The sequence below is a fragment of the Panthera tigris genome, chromosome C1, assembly GCF_018350195.1.
Source record: "Panthera tigris isolate Pti1 chromosome C1, P.tigris_Pti1_mat1.1, whole genome shotgun sequence".
Taxonomy (NCBI): Eukaryota; Metazoa; Chordata; class Mammalia; order Carnivora; family Felidae; genus Panthera; species Panthera tigris.
The window spans coordinates 198879831-198892131 of NC_056667.1; the positions used below are offsets into that span (position 1 = coordinate 198879831).

The window sequence follows — 12301 nt, forward strand, 5'->3', positions numbered from 1 at the left end:
GTTTTAAAATTCTTGAGGGACCTCCACACTATTTTCCAGAGTGCCACTTCTACTGTTTTTCACGTAGAGTGCTGGGGATGAGAGGGCAGGGTGAAGGTCATAAGTTTTTCAGTCAGAGGTTGGTATCAGAGAATAGCAGTGAGATTTTTGGAGGAAAAGTGGGAGGGAGGATGAAAACCTGGCTCTTCTTTAGCTTCTCTATCAGGGATGTACTTGGTTACACCAGTAGGAAGGGATTTATAGTTTAAGGACTGCAGAATGCTTTTCCTATGATCAAGCTTTCAGGTAGCTAGTACGTTTTCTCCCTCATCAGATTCTGTTCAGAATCTGTATCAGTTTCCATTCAAAGCAAAACAAAAACTGTAAGAAGTTGTTCTTGATTATCCGGAATCATTTGGGTGGATAACATTGATTTTACCAGGTGTGGCTTTGGTTATTGGTGACTTTTCTCCCCAAATCAAAATGATCTATTCATTTCTTTACAGTGCCTTCTAAGATTCAGTTTTAGACCTTAATTCTTTTTTCCTTTAATTTCCTTCCCACAGCCGTATATTGACAAAGTAAAGCATATTGTTTGTAAATACCCCATTGGAGAAGTATGGAATAATTTTCAGAAACCTTCACAGGGTTCTATAAATTGTTAATTTAGTGAATTATCTTCCAAGTTGAATGGAAAGCTTTGCGTGTACTGTGACCTTTTAGAGGTTAATACCCCGAGCTTTGCCAGAATTGGAAAAAAAAAAAAAAAAAAAAATCATGGGATTGGTATAGTGTACCATATGCATTCCTAACACATGCTGGAGAGTTTTATGGTTTTTGTAGTCTGTCATGCCTTCTTCTGCAAAGAAAGACTCACTAAAAATCCACTTTCCCTCTGCTGTCCTCATCCACCTGTATCCCTCTGGGTTAGGATTTCAGAACAGCTCAATACAATTCTGAGTCCTTTTCTTCCCTTGACAGCCTTGCCGTAGCCTCGCTGCAGTCATGTGGCTGTTCTCTCTCTGTATTAAAGCTCCAGTTCATGATCTTGATTACCTTCTGGTGTTGTGGGAAAGAAATGGGCCGTTTTCCCCTCCTCCCGTTGATTAAAATGTAAATTAGCTGGTTAAAAAACACACCACATAGGCCCAAAAGACTGTTGTTCTGTGATTTTGATCCCTGCGGTGATTACACCTTCATCCCTGCTCCTCATGCTCACTCTTTCAGGAAGCCCCAGTGTACGGGCTTCTTGTTCTTTGCTCCCACAGTGGTTTGCGACATAGCCAAGTAACCAGCCCGGGAATTATCTCGGTCACACACACCTACTCACACTCCTATTCTCTACCCTTTCTTCTCGGAAATCTTACGGGTTTTTAAGAGCTGCAGAAATGACGCATTGAACAAATATTTATTGAGGCCCGTAGGTGGGAACTCTTGTATTCAAGAGGAATGACTCCCTTCTGCAGGGATCTTAAAACCCCTCAATTTTAATGACAAGGCTCCAATCAGCTTTAGAGGCGGTCTCCCAAAGGGGGAAAAATTGCTAACAACTGGCTATGTTTTTGTGTATTTTCAGCATCTCCATGTCCCAGGTACATATTTCCGTCATAGAGGTGAGGGGCAAATATCTGTTCAGGAAGTGTCAGAGGCCAAAACAAGAGTCTTGAACTGGAAATCATCAGTTTTTATTCCAGCTATGTCACTCTTGATCTGATTTTGGTTAAATAATCTCACCTTTAGGAGAATTTCTCCATCTAAAAACAGCCTCATCTCAAGAGATATTATAACAGTGAAATCACGGATATTGAAGCAGTTTGAAGGCAGTAGTCAGAACCCAAAGCAATAACAGTATCATTATCCATTAAAATATGGACTGTTTGAGAAGATCTAGTATTCACGCTGGACCTGTTGAATCCCGAATATCAGGAGTGATTTCTTCATTTGAAGAAGATAAGAGCACCTTGTGACATTGCAGTCCAAAAATGTATTCGTGCCCTTATCGTCTACAGCATTGTTTCCCTTAATGTTGCTGCATACCCCTGAAATGAAAATGTCATCTCTTGGACAGGGAACTTAAACGTGAGAATTAGGACATTGGAGGTCTAATCCTGTTTGTGCAACTAAACTCGTATGTGCCCCTGATGCCTTTTTGTCTCTATGCTCAATAGTCTAAACTTTTCTATTCAAGTCTGCTAAGACTCCTCCCCACTTACCTCCGCGACCAGCCGCACCTGGTTACTGGTTTAGACTCTAGAGTCAGACATGTGAGTTGGTCCCCTCACTCTGCAGTGTGACCTTAGGCCCAACTTGCTTATCCACCCTCAGCTCCAGTTTCCCGGTGGGTGACCAGGGATACTAGAAATAGCTCTCATGGAGTTGTCACGCGGGTTCATTGAGTAAGACGTGCCGTTGGCAGTTGTGTGTCTAGAACCCAACACAGTGCCTAACACATAGTAAGCGTACAGTGTTTGTGTGGAACCGATTTACAAACTGCTCATCACGTCCTGGGCACATCTGTGGCAACTACGGCAGTGATGAAGATGGTGATAATGGTGTCGTGGGGAAGATCGAGGCCCGGTAGGTGGGGATGCCTCAGTTTTCTGGCCCGTCTCCCATATACCTGTTTTGCATCTGCCTTCACTTCCTCTTTCCTGTCTCAGTGGAATGGGGTACATCATCCTGTCCAAAGTCAGACTTTTGCCTGTGTCCTGAGATGCCATCTTCTGTCTCATCTGGTACCTTCATCCACTAATAATTTCTTCCCTCTTTCTGTATTTTTATCTTCTCCCTCCATACCAGCTCCTTTGTCCTCACGTGTTAACATCGTATTTCTTTTCTCTAAAACGAAATACAGGCATCCCCTCAACTTTCTCCCTCAGACTGCTACCTGTTTCCATCTTCTTTCCTTCCGTGAGCTAGGCTTATTGGAACCATAGTCCACACTGCTGCTTTTCCCAGCTACCGCCACTTCCCTGAAACCTTCAGGAAGGTTTAACTTCCACGTCTCCAGATTTTCCTTTCTAAGCCTTTGCAGCTTCATCTCCGATTCCTCTGGGGTCTGCTTTCTTCCCCCCACCAACCTTAAATGTTCTGTTCTGAAGGACTCCTCAGAAAGAGCTGACATGTATTGGACATGGGTACGTGCTGAGTGCTCCACATGTGTTACCCGTGTGGGCTGTCTTGACCGTCCTGTGGAGTAGATTCTTCTGTTAACCTCCTCTTAAAGCCGAGGACACCGAGGCTTAGAGAAGATAAGACACTTGCCCAAGACCACAGCGGGTTAGGTGTTGGAGAAAGGATTTCCATGCGCACAGCCTGACTCCAGAGCTTGCCTTCTCAATCATTATGCCTTATCGCCTTAGCAGTGCGTGTCCTAAGACCTTTTATTATTTTATGTACATGTCTTCAAGAACTACGAAATATCTGCCCACTCTAATATGTTTCCATCCTGTTTTCTGGACCTCTGAGGTGTCTATAGATCCCTCAAGTTCAGTGTGTCCAGAAATGACTTCATCATCTTCCATCTCCTCCCGTGCTGCCTTCAAAGCCCTGTTCATGCTGTTCTTCTCTGTTTCGGTGACTGACAACTAATTTCCAGGGAGTCAAACCTTTCCTTTACTTTCCATGTCTGATTGGTTTACCAAGTTATGTTAGATTTACCTCAAATCTCCTCCTTTCGCCTCAAGTTAGTATAGTGGCTGATAGCATTGATTTTGCAGTCAGGTAGAGATGGATCAAAATCGAAGTGTTTCCTTTCAGTGGTGGTTAAAATTGGCAAGCTGCTCAGTGTTGAGTGGCAGTAACAAATACCCACCTTTCAGGAGGCTGTACAGGAGAAGGGCTGGGAGTACAGAATTAATTGTGGACCCCCTTAACTAATGTGTGCTTCTAGACAAGGTCAGGCCCTTTTGAACCTTGGTTTGTTCATTCGTAAAAGGTCAATAATAATAGCTAATTCATAGTGTCATTGTGATATTTAACTGAGGCTTTTTTTTTAATTAAAAAAAATTTTTTTTAAGTTTATTTTGAGAGAGAGAGGGAGAGAGCATGCGTGCACACGCACAAGTTGGGGAGGGGCAGAGAGAAGGAGAGACCGAATTCCAAGCAGGCTCCACGCCATCAGCACAGAGCCTAATATGGGGCTCAAAATCGTAAACTGTGAGATCGTGACCTGAACTGAGATCAAGAGTCAGACAATTAACCGACTGTGCCACCCAGGCGCCCCTGAGGTATTTTAAATATGCTTAGCATAGTGACTGGCAAGTGGCAAAAGTTAAAACAAAAAAAGTTAGCTCTTATTAGCATCTCAAATTGCCACTGCTCTTCTGTAGGCCTCAGTTTAGCCTGCTTTCTGAGATGACCCCTTGACTGATCTCCCTCATTCAAGTCTTACCTGTTTCCAGTCCATTCTGCATTTGCTGAGTGATTTTCAAAAAAACAAATCTGATCACATTCCTTCCTTGCTTAAAATTCTTTAATGCAATGTTCCTTAATCTTTGTGTGTGTGTGTGTGTGTGTGTGTGTGTGTGTGTGTATGTGTATGTGTGTGTGATGGACCCACTTGGTAATCTGGTAAAAACTATGAACCCTCTCTTCAGGAAAATGCCCTAACAAACTAAATTTTGCATGTAATTTCAGGTAGTTCACAAATTCTTGTCACTATCCTTGGACCCCTGGGTAAAAACTTGCTTTAGTGGCTTTCCATTAGCATCAGCTTAAGATCAAACTCTGTTACACAAGTGAGAAAAGCTAGGTAAGCAGACAGAAAAGAAGCAACTATTCATAATCCAGCTCCCTAGAGAACCCCTTTCTTTCCTCACAGTGTCTGTGTCTATGATTTAGGTACAGTGGTCCCACTTTACCCACGGGGGGACGTTTCAAGACCCCCAGCAGGTGCCTGAAACCATGGGTCGTACTGAACGCTATACATACTATGTTTCTTTTCCTGTGCACACATATATCTGTAAGAGATTAACAACAATAACTAATAATCGGCTAGAACAATTATAGCAGTATACTGTAATAAAAGTTCTGTGAATGTGGTCTCTCTCCTTCTCTTTCTCAAAATGTCTTGTTACACCGCGCTCACCTTTCTAGTGATGATGTGAGGTGATAAAATGCCTATGTGATGGGATGAAGTGAGGTGAAGGATGTAGCTATAGCGACATAGTATTAGGCTACTGTTGACCTTCACACCATAAGTCATCTGCTTTCAGACCACAGTTGATGGCGGGTAACTGAAACTGTAAAGCAAAACCATGGATAAGGGGGGACTACTGTATTTCCCCGCCTCCTATCTCACTACTTCCCAGCCTGCCCCTCCTGCCTCAGCCCAGGACAGCAACTGGCTCTTCTCTCAGAGGATATGCTGCTCGCCACAGTAGTTTGTTAATTGCCTGTTTACATATTTATCTTTTTTATTTGGCTGAATTTCCTAAAGTGTTGATTACATATTAATTTTTGTACATTTACGATAGAGCTTAGCGGCCAGCACATGGTATTAGGTAAATGTTTGACCAAAAAAAATGAGTTAAAAAATGTATACAGATTTACAAAAGACAGTAAGAAAATGAGAAAGTACAATAAATTATCCATGGTTCCGATATCCACATGCAGTAGCTGTTGACATTTGTATGTCTGCTGGAGTCTTGTGTAGGTAATTTCTGTCCTCTAGAGCTCAGCTTCTTCATAGGTAATTTTGGGATGAGAGTCTTTGCCCTTTCCCACCACTGAGAGACATGATTAGTTTAATATTTGTAAAATTCCTAATAATGCTATTAAATGGTTCAATCTTGAGAATATTAACTGTATTCAAATTTTTACTACTTTCCGCTTATTGCCTTTACCTGCCCAGTCCTGGAGGATTGATATATATGTCTCTTTGTCCTTCCTTCCCTAGAACCTTATTTTGGAGGGTTTAAGAAATTCTTCATGCAATTCAACCTTGCATTCTCACAGAACTTAGCATAGCACTTTGGATATCTCATACTTCTTTTCACCATGGTCTAAGTTAATTTGTGTTTTTGAGAGACAGTAGATGAGTAGTTGATATGCTCATGGTACTTTTCATCATAGTGTTTTTCTAAGGAGCAAACAGAAGACCAGAGACAGGAGTCACTTACTAGACTTTAAACTCTATGTATAAAAAAATTAATATACCTTCAAAATCAATTCCTTCAAGAAGGTGTAAGAGTCCAGGGTTAGTCAGTGGGAAAAGTAAGACTGGGATCCAGGAGCACCATGTTTTCTGTCCCTTGGGAAGAACTGGCAAAGGTGAACTGAATGGCTGTGACTTTTTCTTTAACAGACTCAAATTCTGATGGAATTTCATGCTCCCTTGGGCTTGTGCATTTTTCCTCCATTTTTGCCATCAGGGTTTTGTGTTTATTTCTTATTCTACGTGGTGGAAAGAACTCTGGATGACTCACCCCTTTTAATGTTTCCTCGTCCCCATCCTTTTGTCTTCTTTTCTTTACTTCTCAAAGGGAAAAAGGCAAGTGGCCAATGGGAAAGATGTCAAGTAATAAAAAGTTTCAGTTCATGTTTGTGAGGCTGTAACGATTGCTTCGGTCCTTTTATCCCACTGGAAGAGACGACTCATTTTTGAAATATCATTGAATAAGCCAGCTCATACCTCATTTTTCTTTGTTTTTAGAATAACCTCTTCTTCAAGACTCATTCTCTGAAGTTAGGGCTTTTGAACGAAAACACCTCACGCTTAGAAATACTAGATCTTAGTTACTAGCGTCCCTCCTCCTTCAGCCATTTCTTGACAGCTACTTTTGGCCCAGATTGATTATTTGTCTGGGAGAAAAGTCTTCATATCTCTATATGTTCATCAGCTTATGGGAGATTATGGGCAGAGTCTTTGAATTTGATTTCTTCTCCTTTGCAATTAATTTGTCCTCCTCTTGACTTTAAGGCAGGCTGTTGAAGCCAGCCAGTTACTTGAGACAAGATGTTTGATATAAATCCTTGGAATCCTCTTTCCCTCACCACACAGATGCTGGTAGACTGTTAGCATATTGCCCAAAACAGAATTAGGTTTATAAAAGAACAAATTAAAAGGCTTTTTTTGAAAGTGGTTTTTTATAGTTTAAGACTTCTCTAAGAATAAGGTCTTACATATTTAATTAGGGATTGTCTAGTAAGTTTTGACCGCTGTGAGTAGAAGCTTACAAAGCTCTCACATCCATGATGGAGAAGATGGGATAGTAGACCCAAAGGGCGTCTGTGTCCGTGGAAAGCTAATAGCTATCGATTCTGGGACAGAAACTAGCAAATACTTTCTGAAGGGTAAACGGGTCTCTTCGTGAAACGCTGCATTGCCTCTCCCTGTGCTTGCGGTTCATCCTTGGCGGGGGCCGAGTGACGCGGCTGCGGATTATGACTTCTCTGGCGCTGTGAGGCACAGCCAGGGCTGCTCTGCTTCCGCCAGGCCGGCAGGAGTCCTGGGGCCGCGAGAAGGAGGCAGGCTCTTCTTTAAAGAGGGAGTAAGTGCGGCTGTTCATTTTTGACACGTGAAAAATAAATGTATACTTTACACGTCAGCCAAGTCTGGGTTTCCTGTTGTTTATTCTGTTTTGGGGGGGGGGGGGGACAAAACCCATTTATTTCTTTTCCAGCCATGAAGAGGGACCCGCCTCTAAAAAACTGAAGACTCAGGAAGGGGAAGCATGCTTTAGCGTCTCCAGCCTGGCTGAAGGCAGTGTCACCAGAGTAAGCACAACTTTTCCAGGGCCTTTTGGGAAGGTTGGGACTTGGGGCAGATCGCATCAGTTGTTGTTAGTCCTTTAATAAATCACTTTCTCTGGTCCTTTCAGTATGTGAACCATACACGCCCTTCCCACACTGCTTCCTTTATTGTCAGGGAGTTTCCTGTAGAATTCTCTATAGGACATGTAGTACTTAGAGCACCGTATAATATGTAGCACATGGAACAGCTTAAGTGGTAGCCCTTTTTGTGGAGCTATTTTGGTTGGCTTTATTTTGCAGTTTTCTGTTTAGTTAAAATGACAGGATAAGTGGAGGTTGATGGTATGGGTCTTAGGCTCCAAATACGTAAAATTTAAGAGCGTAACTCCTCTATTTCTTTTCTAATGTACAACTTCAGAACAGGTCTTATAAGCTTAAGACTTCCCGAACCAAGTATCCTTTGACACTGAGACCTTTTTTTAATGGAAGATTTTGGAACTTGGATACATTATGTTAAGTGGCATTATTTTTCATCAGTGATTCTTTTTTTTTTTAATTTTTTTAATGTTTATTTTTGAGAGAGAGGGGAGAGAGACAGAGCATGAGTGGGGGAGGGGCAGAGAGAGAGGGAGACACAGAACCCGAAGCAGTCTCCAGGCTCTGAGTTGTCAGCACAGGGCCCGATGCGGGGCTGGAACCCACGAACCACAAGATCATGACCTGAGCCGAAGTCGGATGCTTAACTGACTGAGCCACCCAGGCACTCCTATAATCAGTGATTCTTAAAAGTTGTCCCTCACTAGTCAAATATACTGGGCAGGATAGATAGCATTAGGGCATGCCTTTTTCCAACCTCAAAAAGAAATGCTCTCAGGAAAACTAAACATCTGAAAATTACTTGGATTTTATTTCAGTGTTTTATAGTAAAGGGAAAAAATCATGACCTTATTTGTTCTGAGAGCTTTTCTGACTGCTAGCCCAGAGCAAACTGGAAACTTCAGTACATTTTGTACCAAAGTTTACCAACCATAATAGAACCCTGTTGTCTTCTCCCCTGTGAACTGAGTGAAACATCGGGCCTATTAAGGTTGGCAGTGGAAGGTTAAAGACCCACATGTGATCAGGAAGTGAGTGTGGCAGAGCGTTTCATCTTTGAGACGTCCCCACATAGCACTGTAGTAAATCTTTGCACAACATCTGCTTTTACTTTGGGGGGGACACGTTCAGCTTGGGCATGTTTGTATGTTCTACCAAAACTTCAGTGCCAAGGAGTCAGCAAACCGATCAACCGGCTGCTGTTTCTCATGTCATCTGCAGCGGGGCAAATCTATTCTGAACTGACCCCACACTGCAGAATCCTCCCCTTCCTAATTGGCTGGGTGTCTGGACGTACCAGCACTGTGTCACATAAAGGTTCTAGCTGAGTTGGCTGGTGATTTGGGTTGTAATACTGCCGACCTCTCTGGAAAGAAGTCCTCTTGCTTCAAGAGAGGTGAGTACAAGTACAGACAGCAGCTCTTTGGCCACAGGAATCTGCTTGCTTTTCACAGAAGCCTGGAACTAGAAATGAATAGAAAGGGCCTTGTCTTTGTCTTTGGGTTTATTTTATAAAAGCACACTTACCACATTAAGCCATCTTGTGTTGCCTGGGGTGCTGCCAGAAACAGAAGCGATCTTCAGGTTTATTGTCTGTGCCTGTATTCTAGGTCGGAAGTGTGAATCCTGCTGAGAACTTCCGTGTTCTAGTGAGGCAGAAGAAAGCCAGCTTTGAGGAAGGTGAGTGATATGCCACTGGTTATGCATTTAAGACAGATAATCAGGGTAATGGCTTTATACTCTGGATTGGGAAGTGTAGTCCTTTGTTGGTATCCTTTCTATGTAGCAACTTTCTTTCCTGGTGGACCTTTGTGACTCTCCGTTACTGGGGAGCTCACCGAAGCAACATTCTGAACACTGAAGCAACATCTGCCCCAGCAGGAAAAGAACTAACTTGTAGGTCTTTCTGTTAAGAAAACTGTTGGCCAGAGCCTTAGAGCTTATGGTTCCACTTCATTGAAGTTCTTTGGGGTCTTGTGAGTGAGCTTGGAATAAAACAGTTTTGTCATATCTTCCTATTTTCAGTGACCCATGGTTCTTGTTCGAAGCCTAAGGGTTTGAGCTTCTTTATAGAAGTCCCAGGTCACCTTGCTACTACCCTAGATTTGATCTTTCTGAAATCGCCTACATCCTCACAGTCTTCTTTTGATGAATTGTAACCTAGAATTCCATTTAGGCTGGGACTAATATTAAAAGTTTCCTGGGATGGACAGAGGGTCCAGGACCAACATTCATTCACTTGGTGGTGTTCAAGTTCTTGTTTATTAACTCTTTAAGGAATAGCAGCTGGCAGTTGTAACCCTGCTGGTTTGTGTCTACAACAGCATTGTATTCATTGTTGCCTTTCAGAGGCAGACCTGTCTGTGAGCTGCGTTTCTGCGTGTTTCCGCTAATGTGTGCACAGAACCTCTTTTCCTACTTCTTGGCCTTTTAGGGGCAAAATGACTCCTAAATGTTAGAAAACTTTATACAGTCTAGTTTAATCATCTGCAGTGCCTAGCATAGGTGTAGGTTACTTCTTAAGGGTCTGAGGATCCTAGCAAGCTGCCTGGATGTGCTGTGCTTCTGCCCAAAAGCATTCATAACCAGCTGAGCCCCAGCGCGTACAGCCTACTAGACCACGTCTTGTTGGCAGGAACGTCAGAAGGCCAGCTCAAGAGAATTTCCGGAGGAAGAGGAGCTTCGTGATCATGATAATCTATGTATGTCTTGTGTTTTGAGATGGGGAAAGAGCTTTTTGCCCTGTTAAGAACCGCCATATAGGAGAAAATTCACTTTTGAGTTTAATACAAAGCAGAACTACATCTAAATAGAAGAAGGAAATTAAAGTTAAAGTGGCAGCTTTGTGGAAGGCTTGGTGGAAACTTCTACTTTTGGGATTTCTCTCCTTCATACAGGGGACGATCAAAGGAAGCATTCACAACGTCTTACCAGTGCTGTGTTCTGCTTGGCTGCATGTTGTGACTGTGTTTGGAAGAATGCAGTGACAAGTCAGCCATCGTCTTATCATGATTATGTTTTTGCAGAAAGATGGAGGCCTTCTTAGCTTTTGATTATAGGTTGTCATTTACCTTGGCCAAAGTCAAAGGACCTCCCTTTAGAAGTGACTGGTCTTGCTGGCTGGTATAGGCATGGTCTCTTCAGGGACTAAATCTGGCATCATCACAATCTTAAAGGCAGCCACTAGTGTCTGCTGTGTTCAAGTCATTGTGCTAGCATATTCTATATATAATAGCATATGCTGAGCTATTATTTGTCTCATTTACCCCCATAGCAATCTTGCAGTCATGTGAGCAAACGGAGAAGATGGTAGAGCTTTAACGGCTGGTGCCAGAATTTTCTAAGAAAAATAATTTTTTTAATTGGGAAAAATATCTTGATAACTGCTTAGGGGAGAGGCTGAGTCTCTGTCCCCAGGCTTTGGTGGTTGGCCAGTCAGGCTTCAGAGGAGAGGGAAGCTACTAACATCATAGAAGTAGAAACACTGGAGCTAGTTCAGGACAGGAGGGGATGATCCGAAAGTGTAAGAGAGGAAGTGGAATGGGTATTTATATAAGGACACAGCATTCTACGTTGTGTTCCCAGCTCACGACTGCACATATTCAGTGTCAGTAAAACTCAGGAATCCATGGTTTGACTGTTCTATTTGGGGAAGCTGGTGAAGAGGCAGGAGTTTGGTCTGGAATTACTTCAGGTAGAGCAGAGAAAGGACCTCAGGGCATTAGAGACCAGAGCCTGAAGAGGTCAGGAGAGAGTAAATCCCTAAGAATTTGCTCGCATATCGGGAAAACCATGTTTCCCAGGCCATGGGATTGGGGATTCGAAGGAGTCTTGTGAAAATAACAAGGGCAAGTGACCTCTAGATGACATACAAGTTACAATAGGTATCATTCTCCCCACTTTACAGATTGAAAACTATAAAACTAGAAGAGATGAACTTCCCTCCAGAGCAGTCAGGGATTCGGATCCCTATCGTTTTCAAATAGTGGATTTGTCTACTTAGCTGACTTTGTCCTGATTGCTAATGCCCTCCTTTCCTATGCATTTTTGTTGTTGTTCAGACATAATAAGGTCATGTACTTTAAACCTTTGCTCCTTTTATGTTGAATGTGACTGAGTCCTGGTGAGCTGCTGGTGTGATGGTGGGATCCCTCTGTTCCTCCGGCTAGGACTTGGTCAGTGAGAGCTCTGCAGTGACCTCACAAAGGCAGACTTTCTGCAGGGCTCTGGGAAAATGGGACTGCACACTTGTCAGCACCGGTTCTGTTTTGTGGTCCTAACCTGGCTTCCCTTTTGTCCTTCTGTCCTTGCTTCACTCTCCAGACATTTTGTTTGTTCATTACTTTTCCTACCTTTGTTCTACATGGTCTACCTTTGTTCCACATCTCTACTAAGCCCCTTTGTGAGTGAAGACTCACTTCCCTTGAAGCCGAAAGTCATCCTCCAGACTTGAAGCTACCTTTCTGGTATTGACCTCCTCCGTCCCTCCCAAGGATCTGTGCCAAGGGTCAGGGAGAGAGAAGCTCTTCTC

General features: G+C 42.9%; 1 protein-coding gene across 3 annotated transcripts in view; it reads left to right on the forward strand.

The window, feature by feature from the left end:
• Positions 1 to 12301, forward strand: part of XRCC5 (X-ray repair cross complementing 5) — an 89772-nt gene that overhangs the window by 41260 nt on the left and 36211 nt on the right. For all 3 annotated transcript variants that reach the window (XR_006220927.1, XM_007086104.3, XM_042995289.1), the window contains exons 15-16: positions 7605 to 7698; positions 9381 to 9450. Coding sequence is in view for 2 of the 3 variants with exons in the window: in XM_007086104.3 (XP_007086166.2) it covers positions 7605 to 7698; positions 9381 to 9450 (164 nt within the window). In the remaining variant the exon portion in view is untranslated. The remainder of the gene's footprint in view (positions 1 to 7604; positions 7699 to 9380; positions 9451 to 12301) is intronic.